Source organism: Thrips palmi, unplaced genomic scaffold (genome assembly GCF_012932325.1).
Source record: "Thrips palmi isolate BJ-2018 unplaced genomic scaffold, TpBJ-2018v1 HiC_scaffold_15, whole genome shotgun sequence".
NCBI classification, from domain to species: domain Eukaryota; kingdom Metazoa; phylum Arthropoda; class Insecta; order Thysanoptera; family Thripidae; genus Thrips; species Thrips palmi.
The window spans coordinates 3,719,412-3,735,421 of NW_023144624.1; the positions used below are offsets into that span (position 1 = coordinate 3,719,412).

The 16,010-nt window shown below is 64.8% G+C and overlaps 1 protein-coding gene across 1 annotated transcript in view; it reads left to right on the forward strand.

The window, feature by feature from the left end:
* The window catches only part of LOC117641207 (trissin receptor-like), a 33,414-nt gene extending 27,226 nt beyond the window's left edge, over positions 1-6,188 (forward strand). The window contains exons 4-6 of the mRNA XM_034378355.1: positions 1,668-1,827; positions 4,402-4,694; positions 5,051-6,188. Of these exons, the coding sequence (XP_034234246.1) occupies positions 1,668-1,827; positions 4,402-4,694; positions 5,051-5,486 (889 nt within the window). The 3' untranslated portion in view covers positions 5,487-6,188. The remainder of the gene's footprint in view (positions 1-1,667; positions 1,828-4,401; positions 4,695-5,050) is intronic.
* Positions 6,189-16,010: the final 9,822 nt, after the last annotated feature.

Sequence of the window (16,010 nt, forward strand, 5' to 3'; positions counted from 1 at the left end):
GGAAATAATAAATGTGGAAAAGAAGAGAAAGGGACCGGAAATCGGCGACCATTTTTCGCGCGCCCCGACGGGCGCGGCCCCTGGGCTGCCCTGGGCCCCTACGCCGTGGCCCTGCCCTAGCAGTGCCACAATAAGCGCCCTTTGCGCGGCGCGGCGCAGCACGGCGCGCCCTGGCACCGCCGCGACCCGCCAAACGCCAGCCGCGCCAGCCGCGCAGGCGAGTCCATATTTCTGCGACCCGCCACTGAAAAGGGAAGGGCCCTGTGAAGTTTGGGAGCCGGACAAAGAGGTCCCAGGCGGGCCAAGGGCGAGGCGGGGGTGGAGCGAGAGGGGCTGCCGATCTGAAGGGAGGGGAGGGGGGCCACGGCCCCGGCACTGTAATGAGAGTCCGGATGCAGAGTCCGCTTGTATGCTTATCGGCTTGGCCGGGTGCTCCACTGGGTCCGACCCACTGGGCTCGACCCACTGGGCACACTGGGTGGTGGGCACGCGCTGCGGCGCTGCGTCTTGGGGTCCCTTCCAAGTGCCCCTTTGCCGACGCGCACTGTTCCGCCAGTTCCGGCGGCAGCCGCCAGACGGCACCGCGCCGCGCCGCGCCGCGCCACGCCACGGTCGGCTAATGGTGGCGGAAGACAACAGTGCAGCGGCGCACGCCGCACCGACCGCCAGTTTGTTCGCCCGGAAATTCGTTATTTGTTATTTGCAGTCTGGTGCGACCCGCGGCGGCCCACGGCCTGCGGGATGATGCCAAACAGTTGCCTCCATCGCTCTGTCTCTCTCGACAGCACTCGTGGGGCCGGGGCGCGCCGGGGCGTCCCGCGGGGGCGCGAGAGAGACCGCGCCGCGCGACCGCCGGCGCGGCCGGGCCTGGCTGGGCCAAGGGATGCAGTCAGGCTGATTGAGACGGATGGCGGGGGTTTTGAATCCGGGCTCCTCCGCCACGGCCGAGGCGCCGAGGCACCGAGGCGGCGCAGTGGAATTGATACCCGCGAGCGGAAACAGCCCCGGGGGAAATCATCGCCACTCGCACTCACACACGCGCACACACCCACACACACGGACACCAACTCGCTCGCGGCGACTAAACGCGGAGGGTGTATGACCATGACTTCTTCTGCTCCGCGAACACCTTGCCGCCCCGCGCACGTCTGCCCCACTTCTCCGTCATCCAGGGGCCACGGCCACGCTTCGTCCTGTTAGCGTGCAGAGAAGAGCAAAAAAAGGGTGGGACTCGAACGAGACTCGAACAACCAACCTCGTTGTTACGTGCCAACGCCTCTAGGCTCTCGCCTGTCATCGGCTATGGAACGCGGCTCATCAAGCAGGGTACTTGAAGGTACTTGAAGAGCCGGGACTTCAAAACATTTTTACGCGGCCGTAGGGTTGAGTGAAAACCGCTGTGCCCGGCTGTGCCAGGCCTACCCGCCAGGATGTGAACCCTTACTGCTCTTCGAGCCGAGCACTGCCGCGCTGCGCAGTCCTAGGGTTCGAACATAAACGCTGTGGGGGACATGTCGCTCAAGTTAAACCCCCTAAGCCTTCTCCCGGGGCGCCACGCAAGCTTTATGGGCGTCCCCGGGCGTCGCCGTCGCCGCGCTGCTTTCTGTTAGCGTCCGCTTAGTGTCCGCAACTTTGCTAAAAGCCGCGCGAACCGTTCTGTGTTCCAGCTGGGTGCTCGGGGACCTGGTGTGCAAGCTGTACCACTTCGTGCACAGCCTCAGCTACACGGCCTCCATCTTCATCCTGGTGGTGATCTGCACCGAGCGCTACTTCGCCATCATCCACCCCATCACGTGCAAGCAGATCCTCACCCCGCGTCGCCTCCGGGTAAGCACGTCGTCACTGTCAGCGCGCGGTTTTGCCTCGGTCCTGCTGGAGGCCGTGCTGGGCCTGCTGGTGGAGTCTGGGTCGTGGGCGGCGCGGCCGGCCGGCGCGGCGGTCTTGTGGCGCCGGGCGGCAGGCTTTTCGCAACACGGCCGCGCCGAAAGGGCGGCCTACCTGGCAGGGGCACGGCCGCGCTGGGCCGCGCTGGGGCGGGCTGGGGCGGGCTGGGGCGGGCTGGGGCGGGCTGGGGCGGGCTGGGGCGGGCGTGGGGGGCTGGCCGGGCTGGGGCTGGGCTGGGGGGCTGGCGGGCTGGGCGGGCTGCTACGGGCGGGGCGGCTGGCGGCTGGCGCCTGTGGGCGGGCTGCTCCGCCTGGAGCAGGCTGTAGGCTGGTGCTCGAGGATGATGATCCTCTTAATCAGGCGGCGGCACGGCATCGCCAGATTGAAGTGCGTCTGCTCCGCCTGGAGCACTGTCTCTCTCGCACCTCCGCGGGACGCCAGGGACGCTCCGTGAGTGCGAGAGAGACGGCGCGACGAAAGCACACTGCTCGGAATCCGCCCACTGCTCCACCTGCTCACCCCAACGGAATGGCCGTCTTCAAGGCGCGGGGCGCCGCCCGGCCCCACCCGCCTCGGCCCTGAGCGGGTTGCCTGCGGTGGCGGTGCTGCCTCTGGTGGTGGTGCTGCTGCTGGTGGTGAAGTTCCCGAGGGACACCGTGCCGTGACAGGCAGGCCAGCACCACGTGATGTGCCGCCACATAGGTCCAACACGCCGGACTGCACGGCAGCGGCTAGCGACGCGGCACGCCCGCGAGCTAGGCAGCCCTTCCGGCTTGGCCGCGCCGGGACAGCCGCGGCTGCCGTTGCCAAGGCGCGACGGAGTGGGAGTGGGGCGCGGCGCGGCGGGGGAGTCCCTTATAAATCGACTGCTGGGCCCTGCGCCACCGCCCTGGCGCCCTGGCCATGCAAAGCTCCGGAGTGCCGAGCTCTCACCCGCGGGTAGCAGCTGGCTTCGCCAAGTGGCTCTTTTTTCCGAGTGGAGTGGCTGGCGAGGGAGTGGGGACGGCCGGAAATCCATCCGATCGTCTTTTGAGGACGGCATTTATGGAGACCCCAGAGAGAGAGACAGAGGAGGGTGTTGCGGGGCCGGGCCTTGGGCCAGGCCACCCCCGAGGGCTCCGGAAAGTTTGCGCCTGTTTGCCAACAGCCCTCGGACATCCCGACCCAGCCGCTGCAGTGCCCCCCCCCCCTTTTGGCTTTTGCCTTCGCCATTTCGCTGCGACGCATCTCCCGCGGCCATCGGCCATGCTCCTCTCCGCCGGAACGACGCGGCCCCGCACACCGCGCACACTGACTGATGCCGAGAATCGTTTTCGTCGCTCCGTCTCCCTCGCACCTTTACGGGACGCCCCATGAGTGCGAGAGAGACACAGCGACGAAATGACTCTCGGAAACAGTTTGCTGACTGGCCGACTGGCTGGCCGACCCCACGCCCCATTGGTCGCCGCCCTGCAGGCTGCAGGTGGCGAGGCTGGTCCAGATGCTGCCCGGGAAGCCGGGAAGCGGGTGCGTTTCCGGCTCGCTGTTCGCGGGGGTCATTCCGGAGTCCGCAGTCTAGAGTCCGGGGCGCCGGCAACGGACGGGGGGTGCCTATGGGCGGGCCGGGCGGCTAGTATGCCAGACGGACGGACAGACAGACAGACGGACAGACAGACGGGCAAGCACAGGCGGCCGGCGCCGCAAGTGGAGCAGGAATGCTTTAATTGAATCGCCGAGTGCGATTTCCAACCTCCTTTCGGCGGCGACCTTGCGCGCTACATTCCGCGTCTTTGCATACGAGAGATTCAAGGCCGTGCGTCGTGCATCCCGCCAGGCGCCGCCAGCACCCGCCAGGACCCGCCAGGCCAGAGACTAGACTAGACCGCCGCGCACCGCCGCCCCAGATTTTGTCGGGCCCGGGGGGTAGTGCGGCCCGGCCTCGAGGAAGGCGTGCTTGGCATGCATACGGCGCTCCGGGCACCTGCGGCACGGCGCGCACGCCACACGAGGACCGCGCCGATCCTCCGTCCTCCGCCCGCTCCTCGCTCCCCGCTCCGCGCGCCCGTCATTCATGCGCTGGCGTTTGTCGGCCCCCGGGACCTCGCAGGGCAGGCAGGGCAGGCGGAGGGCTCCGCCGGGCCCGTCGTCGCCTCTGCAGGATGCCTGCCTGTGCCGCCCTCCCCCCTTCCGCTCCACCGGGCCGAATGAGACTTGACGGGGAGGGGCGCACGTGCGAAGGGCGATACAATGGGGCATGGAGAACTGCAACATCGGATGAACCGTCTAAAACGGAAAACATTGATCACGGGAAGAGAGGAGTGCGTCACTGGGGGAGGGGGGCGGATTGCCCTTGGAAGGGTGCTGCGCTGCGGTGGGGTGGGGTGGGGTGGGGTGGGGTGGGTGGGGTGGGTGGGTTGGGGGGTGGGCTGGCGGGGGCGGCCCACGTGAGCGGGGACTCACAGGGAAGCCTTGTAATCTGTGGATGTTTCGCCGCCCGAGCCTGTCATTGTCGATTATTGGTCCCGTTTGCTCCCGCAGATCGTGATGCTGTGCGTGTGGGTGCTGTCGGCGCTGTACTCGTCGCCGCGCTTCTTCTGGGTGCAGACCATCTCGATGCGCCTGGGCCGCTCGGGCAGCACCGAGACCATCTGCATCTCGCACCGCCAGAAGTACAACTCGGAGACGTTCGACATCATCAACTTCGGGCTGCTGTACGCGGCGCCGCTGGCCGTGATGCTGCTGCTGTACACGCGCATCGCGCTGGTGCTGTGGGACGCGGGCCGCGGGCCGCCCGGCATCCACCACCACCCCAGCCACCAGCGCAGCCGCAAGGAGGTCAGTACACCGCCGCGCCCCGCGGCCTACCCGCCATGTAGCTCACCGTCGCTCTGTGCCCGCCCTATGCCAGACCTTCTCTTCTGTCCACGTAGAAAACGGCCGATTGGTTGCAGGAGCGCGTGACGTGGCGCGGCGTGGCGCCCTCGCTGCGGGTCACGTTCGACGCGGCGCGCGAGACCTCCAACGGCGCCGCGGTGCCGGGCGCGGGGGACGCCAGGGTGTCCATCGCCGCCGAGGAGACCAACAACGCGGCCGCGGTGGCGGCGGCGGACGGGTCCCCGCACTGGGAGCCCAGCAACGGGCAGGCGCGCAAGTCGCGCCGGTCCCGCGGCAGCAGCGCGTCCGCGCCCGGCCGCTCCTACCACGTGTCCGCCAGCCAGAACATCCTCAAGGCGCGGCGCGGCGTGGTGCGCATGCTCATCGTCGTCGTGCTCACCTTCGCCATCTGCAACCTGCCGTACCACGCGCGCAAGATGTGGCAGTACTGGTCGGCCAGCTACGAGGGCGACTCCTCCTTCAGCAGCCTCTTCACGCCCGCCACCTTCCTGCTCACGTACTTCAACTCGGGCATCAACCCGCTGCTCTACGCCTTCCTGTCCCGCAACTTCCGCAAGGGCATGCGCGAGCTGCTGCTGTGCCCGTCCAGGGAGAAGGGCCGGCCCCTGGCGCCGCAGTCCTCCATCACCAGGAAGACGTCGGTGCGGTCCGCCACCAAGCTGTACACGGCCGCCGCCGCGCACCACGCGGCCCACAACCTGGCGCTGGCCAACGAGCACAGCGGCTAGGCTCAGGGCACTCCGCCACTGGGAACGCGGCTTTCGTGCGTCGACCACTTGAACTAGGCTAAAGAAAGGAACAAGTTTCTTCTCGAACGTGGCTGTATATCAGAGACCGTCAGCCATGTTCGTGGAGATTCTTCTTCTTCTGTCACCTAGTCCGAGTCGTCTATTCTCGAGTTTCCACGTTCGCTAACCTGACCTAACTAGATAAACTCTCACGGCTGTGCTCACTGTGCAGTCATTCCTGCCAAAGATATGTGTGTGTGCGTGTGTGCGCGTGCGTGTGTGTGCGTTAGTTTTCTTGAGGCGCTTCACTTCGCCTGTGTGTTCGCCGTGTGTTTCAATCTCTGTGATATTCTCTCTCGTTAAGTCGTACCAGCACAGGCCTTTCGCCTGAGCTACCACCGGCTGCACTTTACTTAGGAATTAGATATTAAAAACTTAATCAATTACCTATTGTGTACATAGTATATTATCGTCTTTATTAAAAATAAAGGAATTATATTAGCTCTAGGTATACGCAGCACGTGTTTAGCCAGCAGGGCTGCGCGAGCCCGCCAATGCTGTTAGGCCGTAGCTGTTGAAAGTCAAGCTAGAAGGTCGAGACGATGACGGACTGCTGTGTCGTGTGATTCGAGTGTACAACTATTGCTCTAGTCAGCCATGTAAAATTATCGTTAACAATAAAGAATACGACGTCCTTTTTTATCCACGCAGTCGAGAAAATACCTCCCTCGCGACCTCCGGCCTCCGGCTCCACGAGTCTCATATTCGAGAGAATGGCGCCCCGCAGCCCGCGAAAGGGGACGCTAAAGGATGGGGACAGCAACAACAAAAGTAAAACGACCAACAACAACAACAACAACAACAACGAGGGCAAACAAGCGCGGGGGCGTTTAAGACCAAGGCAGGGCCCTGCCGGCGGCCCCGTGCTCCTGACGCGTTACCATTTATTTGATGCGGCTAATGAACGCGTGGGCGGCAGGGCCAGGCAGGGCGGCCGACAAGACAGCCTAGTTATTGTTTTAGTCATCGTGGTGCGGCCGGCTCGGCGCAGGATGTCATTGTTTTGCCATTATAATGAAGGCTGCACCACGGGGGTAGAGCAGCCGGGAGGTCCGGGTGGTCCAGACAGCAGTTTAGTCACGGAGTCCCCCAGGCCGGCCAGGCCCAGGGCCCAGACAATGGCGTGGTCCGTGTTTCCTCGCCGTGCCTCGCCGTGCCGCTCCCCCTAGATCCCCGGCCTGGTCAACAACCCCCCGCGCGACGTGGCCGGCGTGACGCTGCAGTGAGCGGGCTGCACGTCGCCGTCGTCGGAAGTTCGTCGCGTCGCCGGGGACACGTCGCAGCGGAGCCAGCAGAGCCAGCGGAGCGTGGCATGGCAACGGCAAAAAGGAAAAGAGCTGCGGAGGACGCGGGGTTCAAGTTTTCGATTCAGGATGACTTTCCTGAGCTGCCGCGTCGTTCTCAAACTTGGCAACTTGGCTCTTTCCTGCCCCGGAATTGATAACACTCCACCCCCGACGGCGTGTCGGTGACGAGTTCGCGAGGGGCATAACCGCTTTTTATGTTTGGGTACTCCACACGGTTTTGAAGGAGGGAGAGGAGGATTTCGTCGGATTCCGTCAGCTCCAGCCAAAATCTGGCCCTTGTTTTTCCCTTTTGGCGTGATTTCGGTTCGCCGGGGATTTCGGGCGCTCAAGTGGACAGAGGATTTGGCGAGTGGTTGCCCTGTCGTGAGTTGGGCACTTCCCCCATGCCAAGGCAGTAATGCTGACAGGGTGCGTCGCAGGGCCGATGGCGCCGCCCTTAAGGCAGTGCGGCGTAGGGCGTAGGGCGTAGGGCAGCCCCGCGCCGCCGCGGTGTTTCGGTTTAAGCGCCTTAGGGCCGAAAGAGAACCGCCCGCCACCTCGGCGTCTTGCGTCTCGCAAACAGTGGCGCGCATTTCCACGCTCATACACATCACTGCTGGCGCCCTGGCACCGTGTTTGGATTCCGCAAACACGCGTTCGCTCAAAGCACTAATTGCATGTCACGACCAAATCATCAGGGTGGCGCCTTCGCCCTGCTTCGCCCCGCCCCGCCCCAGGCGCCGCACCTGCATGGCAACAACAACATCACCAACAACAACAGCAACACTCGGGCACGGTCGGGCCGCGCGTTAAATTAACATGGCAAGCTGGCGATGACACTGGAGGGTGTCGGTGGCGCGCCATGGCGTCCTGGCTCCGGCCTGGCTGGGCCTGCCGCCTGGGCCTGCCGCCTGGGCCTGCCGCCGGGGCCTGCCTCCGTTCGGCCGTCATCAGGGAGTCATGGCAGGCCCGACGCGGCCCGCCTCCGGCCACCGCCCCCGCCGCCCCCGCCGGCCCCGCCAGCAGGCCCATGCCGAGCGGGGCGCCGCGCCTGTCTCTGTCGCACCCACACGGGGCGCTCCATGTTCCATAAGTGTGAGAGAGAGAGAGAGATCACCGCGCTCAGAATCAGTCTGCCGGGCCCCGCCAGTGAGTCAGCAGTCCGGGCGAAGGTCCCGGGCCGTTCTAATCCCCGAGATATTTATTTTTCGCCGCCCTCGCCGCCCTGGTCCACGCCTCGCCGCCCCGCCGCCCTCGTCCTCGCCTTGCCACCCTCGTGACTCCTGTCTTCCGAAGCCGCGCGATTCTGAAGATCGGTTCGTCGCTCTGTCTCTCTCGCACCGTTACGGAGAGCCCCATGAGTGCGACAGAGACAGAGCGACGACACGACTCTTCTGGATCGCTCGGCAGGCCGCTGGCAGCCGTCGACGGCGGGGCCGCGCAAGAGTCAATTAGAAGCCAAGAAAAACGGAAAACAATTGAAAAGAAATAGAACACGACGGCGTCGACCGGACGCCGGCGCGGCGGCGGCGGTTGTTGTTCCTCCTCTAGTTTCTAATGGGGCTCTTGATGTCATTTTGGCAGCGGTGCGGTACGGTGGCGCGGCGCGGGGAGCTTTTTGATCCGCCTCTTCGAGACTCCCTGCCTCTCTGTTCTACTTACTCCGTTCCTTTGACTCATCACGAGCATTAGTGCCCGACGGAAACAAACTGGCCCAGCGGCGGCGGCCGGCGGTGCCTCTTGCGGAGACGTTCGGAGGCGGAGGAGAAGGGAGTGGGAAGCCGGTTGCTCTTATCAATCAATTTTCTGCCTCGTTCGACGCGTTTGCTGCGTTACTCGCCTTGGTGAGCACCACATCCCGGGTCGAACGACGACATCGCGCCCTCCTTCACCTGCAAGTGTTATGTCAGCCGTGTCATAATGAAAAGTGACTCACTCCCTGACTCAGTCACCCGGACTGCCTCGCCGGGCCAACACGCAGACACGCACACGCCGCGGCCCGCGCGCGCGTCAGGGAACCTCGTCTTGTGTGCGCGCTTGCGGCCAACCCCGTACTACACCTCCTTTCTACGTCAAAGTCGCGTTAAGCTGTTGAGCCTCCCGCGGAAAGCGAACTGGGCCATCGCCTGGGGCCTATAGTGCCCGGCAGCCTGGCAGCCTGGCAGCCCGTCGTACAGGCACAACAAAAAGTAAGTGGGCTTTCCTATGCGATCGTAAATACACGGCGGGGTAGGCTCGTTGCCGCTCCGCTCCAGGGACGCCGAGCGCGTGGAGCAGGCGAAGCAGGCCGCCCTCAAGTCCGGCAAGCGCGGCATCTCGTCGACCCGGATCTAATAATCGCTCGTCTGGCTGCGCCGCCCCACCCCGCCCCGCCCCGCCACGGCTCGCCGGCCGCACGCGCATTGCGTAACAGCGTACAACAGACTGCCCAGGCGACTGACTCGGACTCCGGGACTGCCGCCGACGCTGGCCGCTGATTGGACGCATTCCGGGGAAGTCCTGCTGCACAAGCTGCACGATCCCGGAGCCGCGATCCCGGAGCCGGAGCCGCGATCCCGGAGCCGGAGCCGCAGCCCCCGCACCACAGCGAGCAGCAGGTGTGGCTGGCACGGCGGCGGCATGGCGCCGTCGCCAAAGGTCACGCGCGTTAGCGTAAACTAGAATGACCGAGACCGGCGCCAGGGCGGGGCCAGGGCGGGGCGGGGCGAGGAGGTCGCCGAGTCGGGCCTGTCGAACGCGATGCACAGTGTGATGGAGGGCTTCGCATCGCTCCGCGGCCCATCCATCTCTTTGGCAGCTTCACGTCCTTCTCGGCACCTGGGGTGCTTCATTGTGGTGCCACTCGCACACAGGCCCTCTCCCTCTCCCACACACACTCTCACAGCAGGCCTGCGTTTAGCTCCCGCCGTGTCCCTGCGGACGCCTACACCGTGAGAGGTGCGGCGCCACCGAGATCGGGGAGGTTGTGTCACCGGCTGCTTTTTGGTGGCGTTTCCGGAAGGCGGCGCGGTGCCGCGCCACTGCTTTCTCCGGCCGGATAGCGGAGGACGGAGGACTAAGGACGCGCGCGGTGCTGCAGTCATTCGGCGGCCCAGCCGCGCGGGTCGTCTCGTCGCTCTGTCTGTCTCGGAGCCCTTACGGGACGCCCCGCGAGTGCGAGAGAGACAGAGCGACGTTCGGAACCAGCCAGCTGGAACTGGTGCACCTCGATTCCGGCGTTGATCCGGCCAATTCGTCTTTACGGAACTCCGCTCGCGGGGGCCGCACCGGGGATGAGCGTGCGCGGAGGGAGAAGAAGAGGGGGGGGGGTGGTCTTCGAAGGGCGACCGCAGCAGCCGTGCTGCTGCTCAGCCAACTGATACCTGCGGCCAAAAGGTTTGGTGCACCCCACCGCGTCCCGCCCCCGCGTGCGTCCAACTCAATTTGGCCAAAGTGGTTTATGTGTCAAGCGGACCTGGGGGCTGGGCCGGGCCGGGCCGGGCTGGGGGTCTCGTTCTCGTTAGGGTGGCCTCGCGACCGCCGGCACGCACCTCTGCCTGTTCAAGCTTCCTGACCCCAGCCCCGCCGTCCCGTCGGCCCGCCGGCCAGGGGCGAGCAGAGTTCAAGTGCAGCGGCTGCAGAGTGGGCCGTCCCGAGAACAATAAAGGAGGTTTGCAAAAGAAAGAAGACCTGCGCGCCGGGATCCGGTTTGGGGTATCCTCCAAATGGGACCCGGGCCCGGCGGGGCGAGGCGAGCCGCGAGGTTATCACCGAGGTCGCCGTGCAGTCCGCGCCGCAAAGACACGGGCAACAGCGAGACTACTGTCACCCTGAATGAGACGAGAGGGCTTCGGTTTCCTCGAGAGAGCGCTGTGCCCTGGCAGTGCCACACCACACCGCCGCCTCGCTGTATATTCCCGTGCCTGGAGGCGCTGCCCGTCGGTCTGTCCGTCTGTCTGCCCGTCTGCCGGCCGGGGAAAGGCACTTGCAGTATTTGTTCCGTCGCGAGAAATTTCCGCCAGCCATATCCTCCCTCTGAGCCCCCCTCGAGTTCCCCATCGCGACACGTCGACACGTAGTGAGGCCCACCCGGGCACACCGCCCTCGACGACGCCATCGCCGCCATCCGCCTCGCCATCCGCCCCCGTCCGGCTCATCAACTAGAATAACACGAGCAATAGTCGGGACATAATCGTAATAATAAACTAGTACGACGGCGCGCCCGGCCCCGGCCCCACGGCCTCCAGTGTGGTCCCGAGAGGCCGAGAGGAGGAGAGAGGAAAACAGCAAAGGGGGCTAATGAAAGTGGGGCCACTCGAACCTCGAACTTCGAACTGCGCCTTTGATTCGCGTCCCTCAATGCAGTGGAGAGGGGCGCGCGGTGTAACAGGTCCGAGGCGAACTCGGCGGCTGCAAGAGGGCGCTTGGAGTTCTTTTCCAACGGTGGGCGGAACGGGCTGCAAGCGGGCGGCCGACGAGGCCGAGGCGCTTCGGAATCCGGAAGGCGCGTCCAAGAGGGCGAAAAGCGGCTGGAGCGCGGCGGCGCGGCGGCGGCGCGGGAGGCTCGGCATAAGGATCTCGATTTACGGGGGCTGGCGCCAAGCCCGGCCAGCCACGGGCAGGGCACCTTGCGCGCTGCCAGCAAGGTGCCAGTGTGTGTCCTTCATCTTCCTCTCCTTCTTCTTGCGATCAAAGAGCAAGGCGGCGTGTCTGCAACGCGACACTGCAATGTGTGCTGTGGCGTGCCGCGGCGTGCCGGCGGTTGGTTGACTCGTCGACTCGTCCCACTTGCCGACGCCGGCGCCCTGCCTCTTCTTCTGCCCGGTCGGCTCGGCTCGGCCGGTCCAGCGATCGTAAAAAGAGTGAAAAATAGGGTCGCGGCCTCCTCTCGCTGTGTTGCGGTGCGTTCGTGGAGGTCCCAGAGGTCCGCGTGGCCACATCGCGGAGCATGAGGATCATGAAGTCGCCGGGGAGTGCACGCTGTGAGGCACCGCGATTAGCACCTGGCTGTTGCTGCAGTCCGGAAATTAAAGACGCGCCGCTTTTTGTTGGGGCGTCCGTCACGCCACACGATGACCACACTGCTCGCCACCTCGGCCGTGAGAGAGAGATGACAGATCGCCCTTTTTCTCGCGGGGACAACGCAGCGGCCCGGCCCGGCCCGGGTCGAGGAGATCTTCTCGGCGTGTTTGTCTTCACACACATACCCACACACGCACCAAAAAACACACACGCACACACAGAGTCGGAACGACCGCGGCAGACATTTGGGTGCCGCTAACGCGCCGCGACATTTCTTTGTTAGGGCCAAGGCAGTGTCGCTGTCCCGGTGTCCCGAGGAGCCCCCCATTAGAAAAACAGAGGCGGTCGACAAAAAGAAGAGGCTAGACGCACACGGCATGCAGCGCAGGCAGAGCGAGGCAGAGCGCGCCACCGTCGCAGAAACGACACGCCGCCGTCCGCATCGTCCGCCAGGGGCCGTCGCTGGTCCTGCCCCGCCACGGACTGCTTGGACTGCTGCAGCGCGGCCAGCGCGAGCTCCCCGCGGAGCTGTCCGACAGTGCCAACAGCGCGGCCCGAAAGCCCCGCCAGCCCCCTGGAGCCGCGCAGAGACACAGGGGCCTCAATAAAGCCAATTAGAAACTAAACGTCTCGCCCGCTCGCCGGCCAGGCAGGCAGGCAGGCAGGCAGGCGGGCAGGCAAGGCAGGCAGGCAGGCAGGCGGCCCCGGGGAGCACTGAGTAGAGTCGCCGCTTGCAAGCCGTAGTGCGCGGCCAAGCCGAGCGGGCCGGGCAAGCCTGCTTGCTGGTCCACTGGCGAAGCATCTGGCGTGCGAGTTGGTTTCCCTTTCGCTGTGAAGCATGCTGTCGGTAGAACCCCTGGTCATCCCTAGTACCCGTGGTTACCCATAGTACACCACGTCCCCGCTTACCCCTGGTCTGGTACCCTTGGTTATGCCAGGTTACCCCTGGTACTCGTAGTGTCCGTGGTTCACCTGGTACCCCTAGTACTCCTGTTACCCCTGCAACTCCTGGTATCCCTGCAACTCCTGGTACCGCCCTGGTACCCCTGGAGCGAGATATCAGTGCCGGCCGTGCTCCGCCTCGCCTTCCTCCGCCTCGCCTTCCAGAGACGCACGGCCTGCACGGCGCCGCGGAGGGGGCCCGCCCGGCCCGCCCGGCCCGAGCACGCCGCCGCGCCGCACGCCCCACCGCGCCCCGCCACGCCACGCCTCCCGGCGAGCGCAGCGCGCGCAGACGGTCAGTACGTATCGGGGGCCCTGCCGTGTCGGCCCTCTTTCTCTCTCACTCTGCCGGAGTGACTCCGACCCGAGCCGCCGGCACGCCGCTGCACCGCCCATTCGTTTGAATTCGCTGGCGTGTGCGGCGCGTCGTCTGCTACGTGTCGTCTGCAACGTGTCGTCTGCAAACGTGTCGTCTACATCGTGTCGCCTGCAACGCGTCGTCTGCAAACGCGTCGTCTACATCGTGTCGCCTGAAACGCATCGTCTGCAAACGCGTCGTCTGCATCGTGTCGTCTGCAAACGCATCGTCTGCAACGCGTCGTCTGCTCGCCGTGTTCGACGCGCGCGTTCGGCCGTTATCCCTATCGCGCTAGCCGGCGTCCGACGGCGCATGCGCGTTCGCTCTGACCGGCGGTCGCGGCGGTCGCGCGTCACCGGCTGGGTGCGTTCCAGCCCCGCGAGTGTTTGTGTTGTGATGTGAAGCCCCGTGGTGGTGCGGTGATTGCTAGTTGGTGGAATTGCGTGAGTGCTTGCAGAGCGGCGCACGGATTACCACCAGGCGAGCACCCGGCCAGTGACAAGGTGAGTCACTTCTCGGTTTTCGCCCTCGTTCGCCTTCGCGGGCTTGGTTCCCGCGCCACGCGCGCGCTCTGGCGGCGGCGGCCCGAACCCACTGCAGCTCTGACGTCACTTCCGCTGCCCCTGGCCGCACGTGGGAGGGAGGGGAACCGGCTCTGTGGCGGCATGGCATGTGTGTGTGGATAGAAAGGTGTGTTTGTGTAGCAGAGCCTGTTTTTTTTCTATTTTGTTGAAAGCCATACTTCAAGCGCTGTGTGCCTGCGCCGGCATGTGTGTGTGTTAGTGACGTCGGGGTCAACGAGTTGATTGAATTGGACCAATAATTACTTTCCACCTTGAAAACCGTTGGAGACTTAACCTTCGCTTCGGGCTTTTGTTTCCGATAGATCTCGGTAAAAGAAACAACAGACAACCGGTTTTGGCTCACGTTGCACGAAGGAACCGCAAGTGGCTCTCCATTTGCCAATAGTATCCATCCGCTGTGCCTGGCACGCGCTGGAGGCTAGAGCGTCGTTTCTCACGGAGGTGCTCACGAAATGGGCAAACATGTCACCCGCTGGGCCGCTGGGCCGCCGGGCTGTTACATCACGATTACCTTCATCCCGCAAGGACGCGGGGCCGCGACGCGCCGAAGAAAGTCCCGGCGGTGTCGCGTTGCAGGCCTGCCGGGCTTGCGTCTCTCCTTGCTCCATTACGCACTTTCTTCACGGCCAGCCGGCCCGGCAGTCCGTCGCGCTGTCTCCCTCGCACCCCTACGGCTGCCTGCGGCCCGCCGGGCCAGCCCCACGAGTGCGACGGAGACAACGCGCGACGTCCGCGCTCCAGCCACCCAAGTTCGCCTTGGCCGTCCTTGGCGCTCATTTCATCTCCGAAACGAAGACCTTGTTTATCGGGTTGCTAGCCTCGCCGGGGCGGCGGGGCGGCGAGGAGTCCGGGCCGGGGTCGCCGTATAGCCATTATTTTCAACTTGGGGAGACCAACGGGAAATAGGGGTCCGGCGCGACGCCTCCGCAGACTGATTCCGCGCGGAGTTTCGTCGCCGCATCTCTCTCGCACCGCTCCGGCGGCCCATGGGTAGTGCGACAGAGACGGGCCGTGCGACGGACCGCTCAGAATGGACCTGCCGGGCGGCTGCAGCGCGGCAGAGATTCTCTGAGATTCTCTCCGCGGCGCGTCCTCTCTCACTCCCACTCTCACTCATGTGGCGGCGGCGGTGTCACATTTTGCAGTGCAATGTCAAGACCGCCGGCGGCCGGCCGGGCAGGCGGCGGCGGTGTAGCGCTTGGTCCGCTTGGTCACAGATGGCTGGGCCCGGCGCGGCCCGGCGCCTTGGGAAAGCTCGCCCGCCGATCGGCCTCACCTACCTCACCGCTTTCAAAGGAGGGCTTCAAAACACACCGGCAAAAGACTCTCAGCGTCCACACACACACACACGCGCACGTACTCACACACACCCGCAAAACACAACAACACACACATGGACACACGAACGCGCGCAGCGCGCTCGCTTGGAAGCCCAAAGCTAGTAGGAAATAATAACGTGAGTTACATAAAACTTAAACACGTTGTCTGCCCTGTGCGCTAATGAGTCTTTTTGCGCGTGGACGTCACCCTCGTGCCTCCGCCCTCACCCACGCCACCACGGCGACGTCTTCCGGGAGGCAGCGGCTCGCAAAATGCGGCACACACACACAGAGGAGTCCTGTGACAGGACCCGGTGGGAAAAAGAGCAGAGAAAAAATAGTAGACACGAAAAAAGGGGAACAAGAATTGGGCCGTGTTTGCGTCGACGAGGAATCACACACCGCGTGTCAAACACTTTCTCCCGCTTCCTTCCGTAATGAGCCGCGGGCGCCGCCCCGCCCCGACCCGCGCCGCCCCGCGCCGCCCCGCTACGCCACGTCAGACAAAGCCTTGTGGGATTGCGTCCGACAACACGACCCGGGAGGGCTCAGCGGAGTCATTCCGAACTCACAGCGCTCCGTCCCCTGTCTCTCTCGCACCCCTGTGGGACGGCCCGTGGGTGCGAGAGAGACAGACAGCCGCTTGGCTGCGTCTAGTGGCTTAGCCAGGAGGGCAATGAGTGTCGAAACACGGTTTTGTGGCCGAATCCTTGGAAAGACAATCATCTTCTTTCCGTGTGCTCGTCCGCCCGCCGTTGCCTCGCTGGCTGGTGGCCTGGCTGGTGGCCCACACCGGGCCCTGCCAGTGTAGGCTGTCGGCCCTGCCGGCTGTCGACACCGAGGTTAGTTCGGCTGGTGGCGTTGTGGTGGCGTTCCGTGGCCCCGGCCCATTCAGGGGTTCACACACACACACGCACACACACACAGGCCCGCCAGTAGTGCACAGGCGCGTGCACACACACGCGTGAGCGCAC